The sequence below is a fragment of the Nothoprocta perdicaria genome, unplaced genomic scaffold (assembly GCF_003342845.1).
Source record: "Nothoprocta perdicaria isolate Ctin4 unplaced genomic scaffold, notPer1 scaffold_20, whole genome shotgun sequence".
In the NCBI taxonomy this organism is placed as follows: Eukaryota; Metazoa; Chordata; class Aves; order Tinamiformes; family Tinamidae; genus Nothoprocta; species Nothoprocta perdicaria.
The window spans coordinates 5,149,126-5,168,435 of NW_020455205.1; the positions used below are offsets into that span (position 1 = coordinate 5,149,126).

Genomic DNA, 19,310 nt, shown 5'->3' on the forward strand with positions numbered 1-19,310 from the left:
AAATTCCAGGGAAGAAAAAGAAGAAAATCTCTATCCATTGCGCCTTGTCACAGAAACATGATTTATAAGCCTTTTTTTTTTTTTCCTATAGCAAGCTTGTGATCAAATATATAGTAAAATGTGTTATTTAAAAGTCAAATATCATGCAAAACAAATCTATGTGGTTTATGTATATAATATGAAACTCCAAACCTGTATTGTCTGGATTGCTGAATCTGCAGTCATGTAGTTTTCACTCCCTAGAACCATGTAGCTATTCTTATAAAGTGTGTATTAGAAATCCCAGGACACTACAAGCTCATGCTGCAGAAGATGAAGTATAACAAACTTCAAAGAGGAGAGAGCAATTTGTTGCCTTAGATGAAAACAAGTGGGTCAGTGAAGGAGGTTTTGTTAGAACAGTGAAACAGCAGTACATAACTTTGACAGAGAAGGTAGCTGCTGCAAAGGCTCCGTGCTGGACTGGGGAGGGGTGTAATCCCCAGCTTTGCTGTTTGCCTCCTCTATAGAAACACAAATCAAGAAAAGAAAGCTTGCTAATAAAAAATATTTGTTTTTCTTCTACAGTAAGAGAAGTGGAAAACAAGCATTGCAGAGCAATGAGGTAATTTTTTTCTTCCGAACGTATTTTAAAATATACTCATAATTTCGTTTGCCTTCAGTACCATGACTGAAGTTGTACTGGGGATGTAATTAAGTGTTTGACGCAAACCTGATCTGAAAGATGTTTCAAATCTGCATTGGTGAAACAAATGGAAAATGGTTAATTGTGTATGGTTAAAATGTGCCTGCATAATGGTAATGGTGATTGATTGCCTTTCATTTGTTCTTTATTATAGTTGTATGCATTGCAGCCAATAGTTACTTGTAGATTTGATGTCATTTGCACTTGTTAATCACTAAAAAAATTTGGAATAAATTTAGTCTGAGAATTTTTAAGCAGCTCAAGCCTCTACTGGACTTGATATTTTCCTAATTTTTTTTGGTTTGTTTCTTTGCTTTTTGTTTTGGTTTCAACAGAATGTATCCCTTTAAGCCAATTTTTTGTTTCATGTTCAAATAAAATATAGCAGTTAAACCTGAAGGGCAGAGCCTGTGAATAGAAGTATTGGGTCTTACGGTATTATGAATAAAGAACTATTTCAGATAATTCTAGTATAGTTGGAAACTTAAAGCCTTGAACTGAGTAAATAGAATATTATTGCCAAACACCATATTATTCCAGCTAGACCTTTACGATGTTGCATATACTTTATGATATTATACACTGTAAACACTGTGTTCTGCACACCTATACTGAATTGTAAAAAAATAATGATAATAACTAATTTTCCCATACTTTTACAATTCCTTGTAATTGCACTGAATGATGGATTATAAATTTAAATGAAGAAATTGAGAGAAAGAAGATGTTGGAATTAATTTTTGGCTTGCTTGGATTTCTCTATAGAAGTTATTCTTAGCAGAATATTTTTGCACTTGCATATAACATCCTATCACTCTAGTTTCTATTAACACCTTTATCTGAAAGGAAATATATTACTGTTGGTTTCTTCCCATGGACTTACTCCTAGAGCATTTGGAATAAACTGCAGGGACTCGATTTGGACTTGCTGCCTATCATGTTGCAGACACAAGCAGTGAAGTGGGGGGGTGCTGTTGCATTCTCTGCACAAGTTTCTGTGATTTAATCATCCCTGGAAATAAAACGAAAAGAGGGAGGTAGCAGGGGACTGCTTGTTAATTTTGTTTCAACTAGATAATATTGAATCACTGGCTACTTTCTGTCTTTCTCTTCAATCTTATGTTTCTAAGTCTGTCTGTAAAATTCTGAAGTCTATAATATTGCTATAAGCATAATGAACACAAATCATACAGTGTGCAAATGTTTCACATGAATCTTCAGTATAAAAGATAGCAGAGTTATGTTGGTAAGAGGGTATTTACGTTCACGTGTCTGTTCTGTTAGTCTAGTTTTGGGATTGAATTCTCCTATCAAAACTGTAGAGGAAAAGAAAGAAAACGCATCTTTTCTAAGCAACTGGAACATGAGCTTATTTTAGAAGTGTTCCATTTAATCAGTACAGGATATAGGACTATATAGGGTAAAGAATTTTAAAATAGTCATATGGTTTTGTACAAGGGGGTATATTTGTCATCAGGTAGATGTAATTCTCCAGGATTGCTTATTCTCTTAAGACAAACAGCAGTAACCAGCAGTGGTTTCACAGGGATCAGGCTTGGTCTGTATGGCCGAGGAGTTCAGACCCCCGCTAGTCTAGACAGAGAATAAAATCTGTGTTTTAAAATACTGCATGGCAATGTCTTCCAGAGACAACCTTCAGAGAGGGCAGACTTGATACCCGTTACTAGGCAGTGATGCTTTTGTTAATATTACATTATAATTGGACATTTTAATGCTGTGGTCTGTATTTGTATTTCATTGACTTTAACACAAAATTGAAATAGCTGTGATAGTTATTTACTACTGCATTTTTTTTTGCAGTAACTCAATTTTCTTTACAATTCCTGTTAGCTGTGAGGGCACCCACTCCTGATTCTTGCATTTGGTTTGACCTGTCTACATAAGTCTTAAACTAGGAGGAAATGTTGCAAGTGCACTGCAGAAAAAAAGGTAGTTGCAAGGAACCTGGATTAAGGAAAAATAACACCACAACATGTAAACAACTTAATACAATACAGAAGAATCTCACTCTTCCTGTTTTGCTGCTTCTTTCTAATGCAGAAAGAGGGAAAGAAGGAGCGAGCGATGGTGGACAGAGTGTTCATTGCAAGAATATGTAGAATCCTGAAAATAATGGTCCCAAGAACATTTTGCAAAGAGGTAAGCATTATCTGCAGTAACAAATAAGTGAGTGCTTTTGGTGTTGTTCTTATAAACTATCATAATTTAAATGAAAATATGTACTTCAATAGGACAAAATTGTGCTACACTTTTTAGGTGTCACTATAATGCATTTAGGTAAAAATCTACAGGTATGTTGAACAGTTACATCACTTAAAATTGTAGCCTGGGTAATCACAGGATCACAGAATGGTTAAGGTTGGAAGGGACCTCTAGAGATAATCTAGTCCAACCCCCCTGCTCTAGCAGGAACACCTAGAGCACATGTAAGCTTGGATAAGCTGTAACTGATGTGACATAAGCTGACATTGACACATAAGCTGACATTGGCTGTTAACTAGTAACTGCTGTCTTTAGCATATCTTCTGAAAGGGCCTCTGAGTGTTACTTACTTGCTCAATTTGATGCAAGATAAACCACTTCTCTAGTTAGATACTTTCTATTTTGAAAAAGCATGCTGTTCCTTCGCTTTTTTTGGCAAATGGACGTTCTAGGAAGGGATTGCCTAGAGATAAATATTAGTATAATGCCAGGAAAGCTATGCAGTATGATACTTAGCAAGAGCAAGGTAAAGATGCCCATATCAGCATCCTAGTCATGGTTTGCAGAACGCTCTGTGTGTGTGTGTGTGTGTGTGTTTATCTTTAAGTGTTACTAAAGCTCAGTACTTAAGTGCTGAATTAAAATATATTGGAATAAAACATCAAACAGTGAACTCCAGCATGTGGAATGTCAAGAAGCAAAAAACCAGGATGGATAAACAGAGGCCTTCTGAGTGAGAAGTACACAAGAGGTGGAGGTAGGACAGGCACCTGAGGGGAAACATAGGAATTTTTGCCTGTGTTTCAAGAATAAAGTCTAGAAAGCCAGAACTCAGCTGGAAGTTGATCAAGTCAAAGATGTGAAGGCCACAAAAAACACTTCTCTAAGTTCATTAACAACTATAGGAAAAGGCAAGCCTTTTGTTCAGCAAGGACTGCCTTTTGGCCCTTTAAGATATACTAGGGGCTATACTAGGAGACTCGGGGACCTATGAGGACCACAGCATTGCCAGAATGGAGAAGGCTGCAGCTGGGGAGTCCTTATGCCAGTTGTGTGAGCCCCAGTAAGCAGACAGTAAGCATTGCTGAGAGCTGAAGTAGTTGTTTGCCTCTGTCATCTTAGAAAGGTCCTGGCAATTGAAAGAGATTAGCCATGGCAAGAGAAAAGCAAACATCACGCTCATCTTCGAGAAGGAGCATAGTAGAAACTACAGGCTTGGTTGGTCTTACCTCATTCCTAGGAAGATTGTGAGCAAAACCTGTTGGAAGCCATCTCTAACCACATGAAGGGCAAGAAGGTGATTGCGAGCAGCTAGCATGAGTTTATAAAGGGCACATTGCATCTGATTAACTTGATTGCTTTCTTTGAAGAGTTGAGCAGCTCTGTGGGTAAGGGGAAGCAGAGGATGTTGAATATTTTGACTTTAGAAAGTCAAAGATGTCTCCCCCACAGAGTCCTGATAGCTGATGTGGATTGGCTAGGTAGGTGCACAGTGAGATGGGTGGAAAATTGGCTGGATGCTGGGCTTAAAGGTTTTTGATCAATGATAAAACGTCCAGCTGGGCACCCTGCTGTTTTAGGGAAGTGATGTTCCCCTCTTTTCAGCACTTGTGAGATGGCATGTGGAATATTGTGCCCTGTCTTGGGATCCCCAGTGCAAGGAGGACTAGGACTTGCTAATGATTAGATCATCAAGATAATTAGAAAGCTGGTGCATATAACATTAGGAGGTGCTAGGAGGGGCAAGTTTGTTCAACTTGGAGAAGAGAGGGCTGAGGAGAGATAATAGTGCTGTCTATATAATGGCAAGGTGTGGAGAAGTTGGAGACTTCTCAGAGATAGTCTATGGAAGGATGAGAGGCAATGGATGCAAGCTGAGACTCAGGCAATTCTAATTTGGTGCAAGAAAAGTCCTCACCGTGAAGGTAATCAAACCACTGGAACAGGTTACCTAGAGCAGTTGCAAAATCTTTGTGCTTTGAGACCTCCAGAGTATCGCTTGGCAAGCTGTTAGTGGTCTCCTCCAAGTTGCCAGTTTAGAATGGGGAACTGGAGTAGAGAACCTTAAGAGCTCGCTTCCACCCCATATGATGTTATCGTTAAGGCAGAATGATGTTTCTTGATAGCAATGGTTTGATACTTCTGTTACCTCTGCATTTCTCTCCATGTAGTAAGATCTGGTAGAAGGATAGAATCATTTACAACTGGGCATACATATCAACCAAATGTAGTAAAAATGTGTAAAAATTTGAGTAAATATGTGCTAATAAATAATGTATTTTATTTATTGAAGATATTATCTGTTAATGTATTTTCTTCAAAGTAGGCTGATTTTTCATTAGCTGGGTGCGAGGGACCTAGAGATGTGCGTGGTGGGGTATGATTTGTTTTGTTTTTGTTTTTATAAGGTAGAATTAGAGTCTGCTAGAAAATAAATATGAATTTTATTTGTTGTGTAACTGTTGCACTTGTGTTTGAACTAGACAGGTTATTTGCTGCTCATTGCTGTCATGCTGGTAGTCCGCACATACTGCGATATTTGGATGATTCAAAACGGAACAGTTATTGAAAGGTAGATATAAACCTGTTTACTTTAAACATTATTTCCTGCATTTAACAGAGAAAGTAGTCTATATTAGAACATGGAATTATACATTTTATAGCTTTCTTGTTTATATAAAACTAATTGTAACACAGATACAGTTATAACTTCATAGGTTTACACACCTATACTAGGTACACACCTATAACTTCACAGGGGACAACTCTATATTTTTAGAAAGAGTTTTTCCTCTTGTATAGAATTTCATTTTATTTATTTATTTTTTTTAAGAGAGCACTTCATAATACCGTAGAGCTTCTGCAGTGAATGGTCACTATTCTGTTACACTTGCCCAGTGCCATGCATTTTGAGGCTTTTGGTCTGTGTATAGTACTTTAAAAGTCATAATCAGAAGTGTGTAATGCTGTTAATTATACATACCCTTTTTCATAGTGTTATTGCAAGTGGCGCTATCCTAAATATTCCTTTAAAATTTATAGCTGCTGTTGTAATGGTTATCAGTTGTTGAAGATGAAAGCATCTGCGGTTCTGTGCTTTGTTGATGTTCTGTAGCTGATGCAGCACTGAGGCAACTTCTCTGGGTCTCACAGTTATCTATAAGTTGATCTAAACCTTAAACAAATCTAGAAAAAATCTAACAAATTTGAGGAAAAGAATCTTCTGGTATGTGTTTCTCCTGTTTACTTTAGAAACTGTGCACTGTTGATCTTTTCTTTCTTGCCCCTCTCCATCATTTTTTTTCTTTTTAATGCTTGGTAAAAAAACCTAAATTCAGAACTATTTTTGATTTTAAGTGTGAAAAATATCTTGTAATCATTTTCTTTATTCAGATAGAAGACTTTCTATTCCTTCTAAACAACTGGTCAGCCAATAGCAGCAACTTATTACCTTGGTCCAGCTTAAACCTTAATTAGTACCTCCAATTCTGTAGTGTTAGGAAGACAGAAGATTTCTTGCGGTAGTTAGCACTTTGTATAGGAGAAGAAAGTTTATCGATTTTTTGGGGGGAGAAAATGAGATTTTTTTTGTATCTTTTAAATTGAGGTTACCTTTCTATACCAGTTCTTTTTTGTTCTTTTCTTTCTTTAAATATCTGAAGTTAGACTTTTTCCTCAGGTGTAAATGATGTTTTGTAACTCCTGTTTAAAGAATTATTAAAAAATGGACAGAATTTCTATTTAAGTGGAGTTACTTTGTACATAATACTAAAAAATCCTTCCTTGCTTTTTATTCTTGCTCCAGTCTGACTTGTGGTTTGGTTTGTTATGGTTTTCTTAAACCCTGTGTTTGGACCTTGCCCTTCTCCTAGGAATTTGACAAGTAACCATGATGTAGGAATCATGGAAGGAGGGAATCATCAGAAAGAACACTTTCTTCTGTTTTGTGTCTTACTGCTTATTTTCTCTCTTCCTTCTTTGATTCATTTTTGAGTTTTTTGGTCTAATTTTGCATTTTTGGTTTATTTTGACATACTTTTCTTTCAATTCTCTAGATTAGTGCAGCTTGCAAGGGGCGAGTGCCACTGCAGCAGCCCAGACTGACCAGCATCTGTGAAAGCCTGAAAGCAAAGGAGCTATTGTGTGGCCCTGTATTTATGAACACTAAACACAAGTAGTTTCCAGGGAAGCAGGGAGATAAAAGCTTCCAGTGTGCTACTTACCACTTAACTTACAGAAGTATATAAGACTTGGTCCCACTGCGGACCCTAGATTTCCTTTATGACTTACTTTCTGTGATCCACCGCAGAGCCTACTTGTTTGCTTGCACTTGGGAAGTGCTAGTTTGCAGTTTCTGTTGCAGCTAACACTTAGCTTGTGGTCTTTTGCAGTGCCATCATTGGTCGCAGCAGAAAAGATTTCAAGAAATACTTGTTCAACTTCATTGCTGCCATGCCTGCTGTAAGTGCTTTTTTGTTGCCATGTTTCTAATAGAAAATATGTAAAATGTAAGAAACTGAGAAAAGATCTCAAATGAGGGCCTCAAAATCTACAAAGTCTGTTGTTCCACATGCAGGTCTGGGTTAAGATTTTAATTTTTAATTTTGGTGTGTGCAAGGCTGTATCAGCACAAGTCTCCCTATTAGAAGAACTTGCTGATACTTAGGTTTTCAGGTTTGTTTAAATATTCTAGTTCTGAAATTATCACCTTATAAAGAAAATCTTTACTTTCAAATCTTTAATTTTCTAAACTGCTTAGTGCTTTTTCGAACTCTTGTTCGCTCTTCAACTTTCTTTCAACCTGTCAAGTTCTCAACCCTCCCACACACCTGATAGTAATAAATTACTGCTATATATTAGCAGATATAACTGTTTTGAAGTATACTTGAAAATGAATCAGTTTTAAGTAGTGTTTGTCAAATACTTATTATTTATACTGGTTATTTTCTAGACTTTATGAGGATGTATGAAGACGTGTTATTTAAATACTGTTTAACACTTTATCTTTGGATGTGATAAAGATGCACTGAGTTTGGGGGGTTCTTAGAAATGTAAACTGGGGCCTAATTCATAGCCCTGTGGACACTTAGGTATGGTTGGTCTTAATTGTGTTAACTGTATTACTACAGGGAGGAAATTCACATGTTTTAAGAGCTTTTGTGGTCTATGCAAACTGATCTGAATATGTTCATTATTGTTGATTAAATTTCTGTCTTAATTATGTTGCTATTTGTTTTTAGATCTCTTTAGTGAATAATTTTCTGAAGTATGGATTAAATGAACTGAAACTTTGTTTTCGAGTAAGACTCACAAGATACCTCTATGAGGAATACCTTAAGTAAGTAACAACTTGCTAAATGTCTAATGGCTTTAAAAAATTAAGTTCTTTGGTTTTAAAACTCAAACAAATAATTTCACATTTGTAGTAAGAAAGTAGTGAACTGCTCACTAGGCATACTGGGTTAAAAATGTCTTTTAGTTGCAGTCAGATTTCAGTTAAGTGTGAGTGATTTTATCCCTGTTGTACGTTGTCTCTGGCACAGATATTAAGACAGCAAAAGTAGCTCCATTAGGGGAAAAAAACAAACTCTTAGATTCTGCAAATGTGAAAGCTTCACTGCATATGAATGCACTACTGCTTTAATTACTGGTCAGTTCACCATGTACTTTACATGTGTGTACACAGTAAAGGGATTGTGCTAATAAACTTGCAGACTGCACTGGGTGCAAGAACCTGAGTGGCTGCCTATGTCTTTGTACACTGAATTTGGATTGTCGTGTGTACTGGTGTAGGGTTTCACGAGGGTTTGCTAACTCAGATGAAGCTCGCTCCCAGACTGCTCTACGCACAGGTGCTGCAACAAGTGTTAATTTTCTGATGCCTAATGTTTCTCCAAGATTTTATTGGAAACTGGTCAGGCAAACATGCCAACTATGCTGGCTCCATATTTTGGCTCCTAATGTCTGCACTGTGTTCCCCTATACTAGTATGATGCAGGGGTTGTCCAGTTGGTTGATGTCCCAAGTAATCGATTTTTGTCGCTCTGTTTTGTGTTTCAGAGGTTATACATACTACAAAATGGGAAATCTAGACAATAGAATAGCTAATCCAGATCAGCTGCTTACCCAGGATGTAGAAAAATTCTGTAACAGTGTAGTGGACCTATACTCAAACCTTAGCAAGGTGAGTCTTTTATAAGAAAACTTTGCATAATAGCTGTGCAAGTTTAGAATGTTATGTCAAGGCTCAAAATAATAGTATTAGATAGTTTTTAAACAATACATTGTTTATAATGGAATCTTACTAAGTGTGTGTTGACCTTGCTAGGTGTGCAGTGCCAAAAGGAATTGAGTGAGATTTTACTATTGTTTTAGTCTCTTTAGTCTCACTTTACCTTTATAAAATGTTGTTGTGTTTTGCCATGCTTTTTAATTTATATTTTTTTAAAGCTAAATTCTTCAGCAGTTGAGACAATTGAACACTGAGTACACTTGCTAAGCTAATTATTTGGTTTTCAGAACAAAATACTGCTTTTCAACTATATATGACTATAATTTTGGGTAGGAATATGACTTTAAGTCTGTTTCAGTTGGTGTGCGTGTTTTTTCTTTTTCAGTTAATGTAAAAAAAAAAAATTAGGCCATGTTGTTCATAAATGTAAAGGCTACCAAATCAGTTGGTATTGTTTAGTTGCTATTGTTTTGAGAGGAGAGAGAATGTACTGAACAGGATTGCTCAAATTTGGAACTTTGCTTTGCTCAGGCACATAGACAAATATGTCATTATACCTCTCCTCTGTTTCCACTTCTCACAGTTACTTCAATTAAAATGGTTTAGTCCAGCTGTAGTTACTGAAGTGCTGTGTTCTTGTTTGTTTGTTTATTTGTTTAGAGCTAGCATTTTGTTTGAAGAGCATGGTGCTATTATGTTCACTTTTTACATGAATGTGGCCAGGAAGACGTCCCGTGACTGAGACGTCTTTTTATCTAGCTGTTGATTTGCATAGTAGATTAACTGCAATATTGTGCTTTTAATGCAGAGTGTGACTTTTGGGGGGATAGGGGAGGGAACATTATTATATTGATGTTATTGGTGTGTTCTAATGCAGTTTTTCTTATCATTTGTTGCAGCCCTTTTTGGATATAGTTTTGTATATCTTCAAGCTAACAAGTGCAATAGGAGCACAGGTAAATTGTGTTCTTTTCAGTATTAAAAATTGTTATCCTCTTCTTTGGCTATAATGTTGCACCTATCTGAATCTTTAAAACACAAGAAAATTCATTTTTCTTCTAGTAGTTACTCAAAAATCTTGTTTATTAAAGTGTTCTTTCTGGCTGTCTTATATCTTGCATGACTTTCAGGTAAAATCCAAATCTCTTCACAATCTCCATAAGGTGGAGCAATTACATAGGACTTAGTACTTGCACTGTTGAAATGTGAGAAGCAGCATATTATTACCCGGGAATATTTTAGGCATTGTTACGCTCAAGATTATTTCTGGTAAAACTGGAAGGCTGGCAAAAGTCTTAGTAAAAGAAAACCTGCAACAAGCAGCCCATCTGAGGCTATGTCTGTTAGCCAATATTTTAACTTTTTTTTGTTGTTTTTTAAACTGCAATGATAGTCAACTTTCTTCTGCCAAGTTTCCAAATGAAGGCTTGGCCTGTGCTCTGTACCTCAGCTGCTCCTGTTTCACCATGCAAAGGTTTCTGCTTGGTCTCTTATGCCAGGCCCGGCTTTGCCAATTCCGTCTCTGAGCCTGAGCTGAGAAGCCTAGTTAAACCTAACTTTTTTTTTCCTCCATAGTCACTCCAATGTCCTTGTATTGTTCTCCCTGATACAGATCTGCAAACAGTTTGTCAAATTCAGTTTATGTTTTTGGCTTTTTGCCACTCTGCACTTCAGAGTTATTTAAGCACGTTGCAGATCAAGAGGCTCCTCATGTTGCTGTAGCCCTGTCTGACTACAGCTTAGCTTTGAGAAGGATGAGAGATCCCTACCAGGGCTGCTTGAGAGAAGCAGGAGATGCATGGGATGGGTCAAGGAGGGGTGAAAGGGATTGGAATACTGACAGTTATGATGGATGTAACAAAAATATGGAAAAAGAAATGACTAGAAATAAATGGAAGGAAATGAGAAAGAACCAGAAAATTTATTATGTGCCGACACAGTAGGACATGGAGATTGTACCAGGAGAAGATTAAAAACTTGCATAGAATGGGATGAGGAGGTCATTTAGAGACAATAAATTAGGGGGAAGAAAGCATTGTCTCTAGCATGCAAAAAGGGGAAATGTAGTAGGAATTGCAAGGTATTATAAAGGAGATACATAAGGCAGGAATGAAGAGACTAAAGTGTTCTAGGTATTTTGGGTACAGATGCTGCAGTTGGAGACTATCTAGATAGTGATTTATTTGTTTTAATATTAACAGGGTCCGGCTAGCATGATGGCATACCTGATTGTTTCAGGGTTTTTCCTAACACGCTTAAGGAGACCCATTGGCAAGATGACTATTGTTGAACAAAAATATGAAGGAGAGTACAGATACGTCAACTCGCGGCTTATTACAAACAGGTATAGAATTACTTGGATGGTAAGATACAGGTAATGTGGCCTATAAATAGAGGATGGATTTTATAAAACTTACACAGTTATTTTTAAGCAAAGTGCCTATACATTTATAGGGATTGCTATTAAATAAATATGTGGTGTAAGAAACCAAAATTTAAGTATTGTGAAAAAATAAAAACTCTTCGTATTTCACAAAGTAACTGAACAGTTACTGTTCCTGTGCTCTGTAGTTGACTTCTTTAAAGATTTTAACGAAGTTGTATTCTTTTTTTCTTTTAAGTGAAGAAATTGCTTTCTATAATGGAAACTTAAGGGAAAAACAGACTATTCACAAAACCTTCCGTAAACTGGTAAGAGTGTGTTTTCTTTCTTTTAAAGCATTTTAAGGAAAACTGTAATGAGCTTTTGTCATGATAATTCCTAAAGGGGTGTGTGTGTGTGTTTTTTTTCTTTTTTTTTTTTATTTTTTCCACTTAATATTCTGTCAGTGTTTTCTCTGGTTTTATATTGTCATAGTTTTTGAAAGTTTGGGAGTAGAGAGAGGCTTATTTAACTCAGAATTTCAGTTAAGTTTATTCTTAAAACCACTGTTGATATGTTGACAGTCTTAAACTTGCCTAATTGATTGCCAGTTTCACTTTTTTTTTTTGGTGGGAGGGGAAGGGGAGAATTGGTGCTCAATTTCAGATAAAGTAATTACCATAGTTGAAATTAATTACATAAACTTTGAATGAATTTTCTGGTCAGGAGAAAATGCTGATGCAGTGTCATACTAGAGGATTCCATATCCATTTCTATATCTGACTTTAAAAAGTTATCATGTGCTAATCTCTATTTTTTTGACAAATTTAAGTAAATTTGTAGGCTATTAGCACAACACATGCTTCTGATAATTTGGTCTGTATTTTGCTGCTTTCTATTTTTACCCACCACCAGTACTATTCCCTCACTACTTTTGAATGTAAAATCTTTTGGTCTGGAGAGGGAGTCTGTGCCCACAGGGACACTTGTGCAGTGCTTATCATGTGTAGGTGACAGGAGCTGCTGAAGTATTTCGGCTTACCGAAAAAGAAATAACTATACTTGCTGACAACAAATAACAAATAACTGTACCTGCTGTCCAGTTTCTGTAACATAATGCAACTGAGTACAACAAGTACTCATATAGTTGGACTTTTCTATTTCTGTAACTTCTCAGGTGGAACACTTGCATAACTTCATCTTGTTCCGGTTCTCCATGGGATTCATTGATACTATCATCGCCAAATGTAAGTGTTTGCCCAGTGCTAATGATCTTCTACAGATAACACATTAAGTGCTAGAATTTTTATGTACTTTTCACTTTATTTTTATTGCTTCATTTTAAAAATTTTTTAAAACCTGCAGACCTTGCCACTGTGGTTGGTTACCTGGTTGTTAGTCGTCCATTTTTGAACTTGGCTGATCCTCGCCATCAAAATAGTACCCATGCAGAACTTCTAGAGGTAGGCAGTACGGAATAAAAAACACTTCCTGAATTCAAATTTTGTTCATATGAAGATATATATACATATATATATATATATATAAACAGATTTTCTTTCTCTGCCTGCTTTAGGATTATTACCAAAGTGGAAGAATGCTGCTAAGAATGTCTCAAGCTTTGGGCAGAATAGTCCTAGCAGGACGTGAAATGACAAGATTGGCTGGGTAAATCTAATAATAGATCAGTAAAATAGTGTGCCTTAAACTATGTAGCTACCATTACTCATTCTTAAAAAAAGTAGACAATAGAATTGAAACAAAATAAACTGTGTGCTCTGTTCATTGAGGCACTCAAAATCTGCAGGTTAGCATTTTAATTCGAAAAATATTATATTTGAAGTGATGTTAATATCTGCTCTAGGAATTTCATGTTTGAATAGTAGCAGTATACAATGCAGGAGTATACAAGTATGCAAAGTTTACTTTTTAAGAAAAAAGTTCTCTAAGGTGTAAATATTTAGCTATTGTGAGAAGAGGTTCTTATAAAAATTGCTGAAGTTGGAGATTCTCAGTGCAACTCTAAAATGCATGTAATTCTGTTTTTGTGCTAGGCTGATCTTAGTGAAATCTGCTGAGCAACTTTATTGTTTTGAGATTTTGATCTCAAGCCAGAGCTTGTGCGGAAAACTATAAATCCTAAAATTATAAAGCTTATATTAATTATAAAACTATAATTGCTATTTTTTTTAAGTTTCACAGCTCGAATTACAGAATTAATGCAAGTTCTGAAGGACTTGAACAGTGGCAAATATCAGCGTACTATGGTATCACAAGAAAAGGGTAAATATGGCAACTCATGTGCAATACTTGTTTCTGTCTGTCAGTCCAGGCTCTAATACTTTTTTTTTTTCTTAATTTAAGATGCAGATAAGACACAAGCTTTGACTCTGATTCCTGGCTCTGGAGAAATTATCAACACTGATAACCTTATCAAGTATGTATGGAAAGTTATTTCAGCTGTAATGTTATTAAACTAGGAGTTTTCTTGGTCTTTACCACTGTCAGTAGAGCTTTTAATGCACATTACATTTTTTTTTGTTTCTTATGCTGTGCAGTATCTTATAAATTTCCCTACCTCCACTTAGTGTTCCTATTCTGTAAGTCAATCCTTTTCCTTTAACATTAGCTGAAGACATTATATAATCATCTGTGTGAACACAGCCTTTTCAATAATATCTCCTGCTTTCCTTTGACATACTGTTTTCCAGATGCTTTTGTTAACACTCTTAGGAAATTTCCACCTAGGAATCTGTTGTTAACAAATTTTATTCCCTGTTGTTATTCGGCTGTAAAAATCTGTGGCACATCTGTATTCAACTTGAAAGCAATTGCTTATATTTCTGTATGCTTTCGAGTATTTGATCACTAATATACTTACTTAGTAATCCTTTTTTTTTTTTTTTTTTAAATTTGAAAAACATAGTGTTGATGTAGTACTCGTAAAGCATGGGAATAAATTAGGCAAATTAAGATATTAAATAGCATTGATAAGTGTCTGTGGAAAGGGGGAAGGAGAGAATATATTGGGGAGAAGATAATAAGGTATTGCTAAGTCTTGCCCTGTTCCTAGGGTCTTTCAGTAAATATCCAGTGCTGCAGTGGGTGCTCAAGCTTTTTTTTTTTTTTTTTTTTCCTTCCCCTTTCCCATATCATTTTACAAATAGGTTTGATCACGTTCCACTGGTGACACCTAATGGAGATGTTTTGATTCAAGACCTTAATTTTGAGGTGAGGTCTTTACATATCACAGAAAAATATATTTTGCTTCATAAAACATTCTAAAGTGAAGATTTTCAGACCTGCTTGGAAATAAGTTAAAAGCCAGTAATTTAATAATAAAATGGAAGACTAGATATGTTTATATAGTATGCTTAATGTTTGAACAAAATTAATTGTGGTGATAGTTTGAAAAAGCTGTAATCAATCATTGTTCCCATTTTTTTTTAACTGTTAAAAGTCTGTGTTGTTGAAACTGCAGTTGATGCTAAACTGGATGGGGGCGGGAAGTAATGGTGGAAATTAGTGTAATGTCAAACTGCGTATGTACGAGCCTCTGAGGACAATAGCATATCTCATTATTCATACAGTTTTTCATCAATGCTTTCTTGTTATCATTTAAATGTGTTGGGTTTCATTCTTAGGTTCGATCTGGTGCAAATGTTCTGATTTGTGGGCCGAATGGGTGTGGGAAAAGCTCACTTTTTCGTGTCCTTGGTGAGGTAAGGGAGCAATTTCAAATTACAGGTAGGACTATTCAAAATACTATTCTAGTTGGACTTATTTTTCTCAAGTTTAAACATTTTCTTCTTGCAGTTGTGGCCTTTATTTGGTGGACGTCTGACTAAGCCTGTAAGAGGAAAGTTATTTTATGTTCCTCAGGTAAGGCCAAGTACTGTAGTGACAGTAGCTTTTTGGTTTTTTGCTCCTTAATTTGTTACTCCATGTATGAATATTTGACGTACCTTACTTGTGACTTTTCCACAGAGACCATATATGACTCTTGGAACACTCAGAGATCAAGTCATATATCCAGATACTTTAGAAGATCAGCGAAAGAAAGGGATTTCTGACCAGGTAACATTAATTAGTTTTGTAGCCCATACTTGTCTCACTTAAATGTCATCTTAAGAACACTTAAGTCTCTATTGAAATATTACACAGACTTTGTTTTTAGCATGAGTAATATAGCTGATAGTATAGCTTCATAATAGTGTAATATAGCTATTTAAAATTACTACTTGTTTAAAATTCTCTTAAGCTTTACTTGTCATTACTGTTTCAATAAAAGGTGCTGAAGGAGTATTTGGATAATGTCCAGCTGGGTCAAATCTTGGAACGCGAAGGAGGCTGGGACAGTGTTCAGGACTGGATGGATGTTCTCAGCGGGGGAGAGAAACAGAGGATGGCAGTATGTCTCAAAAACATAAATATTTACCAAGGACTGGAAATGTGTTGACAATGAGATCAGAATTCTAAGCATTTTTGTTAATTTTTCATAGTATTTTAAAACATTATAAAATATTAAGTAAAACAATATTACTTAAAGAACAAAACCAAAACCCCTAAATACCTGATCACTGAGAGCTACCTACAAAAAATGCCTATCTGTACTCCTATTTTAATAAGAAACATCAAGCAGTTATCACTGCTCATACTCTTGATTATACAAACAGAATTTGTGAAATGCTTCTCAGAAATCTGCAGAGATGATATTTGGCGCTCAAGTTTTCAGGCTTCAGTGAATATCAATTAAAAAAAAATGCTACAGTAAACTTCTGGATATTAGTTCTTGGCTTAAGTTCTAATCTTGCAATATTGGTTGTGATTCTGTATGCACAGTAGATTTTTGTTTTGCCTTGCAGATGGCAAGGTTATTTTATCATAAACCCCAGTTTGCAATTCTGGATGAGTGCACTAGTGCTGTTAGCGTGGATGTAGAAGGCTACATTTACAGCCATTGCCGTAAGGTAAGCATCCTGGTTTTGTTGTTGTTATTTCCTGTTAAATAACATAAGGAAGAACTGGTACATTTTTACTGCTCTGAGATATGCAACATATAGTATAAAAAGACTGAACTGTGGAAATAACTGTTAAAAATAGCAATTATTGTCTTTGAATGATAGTTCTATGTAATGGATGCTCGTAGACTTTTATCACTTCAGCATATAGGTTTTTTTCTTTTTTTTATTAGTGCCTACAGAGCTTGATCTTGCATAGTACCCACCTTTTTTTGTCAGGTTTTGTGTTGAGACTACATGTTAATAGTCTTGAAGTTTGTGTTTATGAACTTCACCTTTTTAGCTACTGTCAAGATGAAAAGTAAAGCAGTTAACCCCTAGTGATAAGTGAAATTATTTATTATGTATTTTCTTCTCATAGGTTGGCATCACTCTCTTCACTGTCTCCCACAGAAAGTCTCTCTGGAAACATCATGATGTATGTAGCCTTTGCTTTGGCTATCTGTATCTGTAGCTTAGTTAGAAGTTTTGTTGTTTGGCTTTCCGTTAAAATAGCTATATAATTCAGTGTACTTCTTACTCCAATAGATCGTGTTCTGTCATTTAAAAAGGCTTTACTTTCACAGTCCAGTGCAGTAACTGAAAAGTTCATACACTTCTGGTTAGGAAAGCTGAAGAAACTGCAATCTTAAAATGCATCTGTAAATGTAGCTTCAAAACAAGAAAATGTTTTTAGCTCATTAGATAATGTTTTGGTTATCTACTCTTTGTGTGAGAAAACAAAAACCAATCAGAAAAGGATTAATACACAGGAGTGGACTCGTACCTAAATTATACTCTCTTAACAAAAAAGTTATCAGTGTTAAGTTTAGATATAACCATCAGCCAACTGAATGATGTGAACAAAAACAGTATAGCTTTTTTTTCCTCGTTCAGAGGTAACTGGGCTTACTGAAATGTGGTAGGAAAAGACTGTGTTTTGGCCTCTGCTGAGTTTAAGATCTTTTGCACTAAGACTACTTGAAAATGTAATTTATTTGTTATTTGTAGTGTTAGTCATTTTTCAGGGGAAGTTGATAATATGTATGTGTTCTCACTTTGCAGTTCTACTTGCACATGGATGGTAGAGGAAACTATGAGTTTAAGAAGATAACTGAAGACACAGTTGAATTTGGATCCTAAAATTCATCAACTGCACTGCTATAGAGACTGTTAATTACAGGAAATATGTGGAATGGCAGATATTGTACAATAAAACTATTCAGCTTGTTTTTTAAACAAATTAACTAGGATAACCCAAAACAAGCTGCTAAGCATTTACTATTGTGTAGGATATTGCTAATTGTGTATATGTTGGTTTAATTATTAATATGTACTAAGAATGTCCTTATTCTTGTGGTTTAAAAACCTGCCTAAATTAAATTGGGCTTAAATCGGTGTAACCTGATTCATCTTGGGATGCAAACCATTTGAAATCAGCTGATTTGACTTTTGTAGACCTTCCTTCCCTTCCATGAAAAGCCCTGTTAAAGTTAGGGTTGCTACCTCTGTTACTCCTGCAAACCAGGCTTGGATTCTTGCTCTGTTCTATGCATATTTCTGAGTTATCTTACATGGTGCAGGACAGTCTCCCATCTTCAGATCTGTGCCCTACTAGCTTGATGAAAGAGCCTTTTCCTTCACCAACCCTTGTAGCCAATATGCCCTTGTTGGTAAAGAATGAACTGAACGTGAAAGATGAGACTAATTCCCTCGGATAAAAAACTAAGCTTGTTCCCTGGTGGATTTTGTTTAAGTTCTCTTTAGCTTTTGTCTGTGTATAGGATTGTCTGCTGTTCACCTCTTTCTTTCCCAGCTTAGAAAGAGCTTTCTCCTTCTGCCATCTCAACCATCTCCTCTCAGAAGAATACTGTGATAATGAAGAGTTGAGAGTTGGTTGAGGGAGGAAACAGTTGGCAGGGAAGGTGGGGGAGAGAAGGAGGGGGGGAAAAAATAGTGAAGTTGCGTTGTTGTGTGCACCAATATGGATCTTTGAATATTTTTTACTGGAGGTTGTTCGTGTTTTCAACTCTGAAGAAATGAATGGCGCTCTCAAGTAATAGTGGAGGAAGGAGCACTGGATCACTCATTATCTTGAAGGTGGTAGGAGTTAGAATGAACTCAGAAATACATGCTGAAATTGTCTGTCTTTGGAAAATGATGTAGGTCTGTTAAATAGCAGACTGATACTCGCAGCAGTTGCTTTTTTCAAAGTTACTTAATTTCTCCCTCTCATTAGTTGCTGCTTTTATTCATTAGCAGTTTTAGCTGCTGTCCAAATCTGAGTTTGAAAGTAAGTGGTGATGGTGCTTTGTTTTTACTCCTTTGCAAGCCCAAAATGATGCATTTTATCCTTATTTCTGTCCGAAGGATTCTGGATTTCTTATACCAGGCATTGACCAGTGATTGCCCATTTCCTATAGAAAAACCTGTTGGTTTTCTTACTCCAGATGCCAAATCTCATTAATACAGCAAAACTTAAAATAGTTTACTGTAACCAATTTTTCATATAAAAGATTATTATGGCTACAATATCACATTGAAAAGCACAAATACAACAAAACTATCTCAGTATGAGATTATGAGGAGATATATCAAACTAAACTGTTTGGGCTCTAAAGAAAAAATCTGTTGTACAGTGAAGGTCTAGTACTCATTGAGTGTTCTACATAAGATTCAACATAGGAATGCACTACATGAAGGCATGCATAAAATATGCAATATATGTGCTCTGTGCATCTTTTATCAAGAGTTAAGATTTAAAAAATCTTTTTGTACTTGGATTCACTGCTGCCCATTAATATTTAG

At 35.8% G+C, this 19,310-nt stretch overlaps 1 protein-coding gene across 1 annotated transcript; it reads left to right on the forward strand.

Annotated features, from left to right (window-relative positions):
• The first annotated feature begins 572 nt into the window (after nucleotides 1–572).
• On the forward strand, nucleotides 573–19,310 carry ABCD3 (ATP binding cassette subfamily D member 3). Its single transcript, XM_026038007.1, has 22 exons — nucleotides 573–604; nucleotides 2,747–2,845; nucleotides 5,392–5,480; nucleotides 7,300–7,369; nucleotides 8,149–8,246; nucleotides 8,969–9,092; nucleotides 10,040–10,096; nucleotides 11,342–11,484; nucleotides 11,762–11,831; nucleotides 12,680–12,749; nucleotides 12,868–12,965; nucleotides 13,079–13,170; nucleotides 13,697–13,785; nucleotides 13,867–13,939; nucleotides 14,670–14,733; nucleotides 15,147–15,224; nucleotides 15,319–15,384; nucleotides 15,490–15,579; nucleotides 15,794–15,913; nucleotides 16,368–16,472; nucleotides 16,885–16,941; nucleotides 17,568–19,310. Exons 2-22 carry the CDS (start codon nucleotides 2,771–2,773, stop codon nucleotides 17,643–17,645), a joined length of 1,806 nt encoding a protein of 601 aa, XP_025893792.1. The 5' UTR covers nucleotides 573–604; nucleotides 2,747–2,770; the 3' UTR covers nucleotides 17,646–19,310.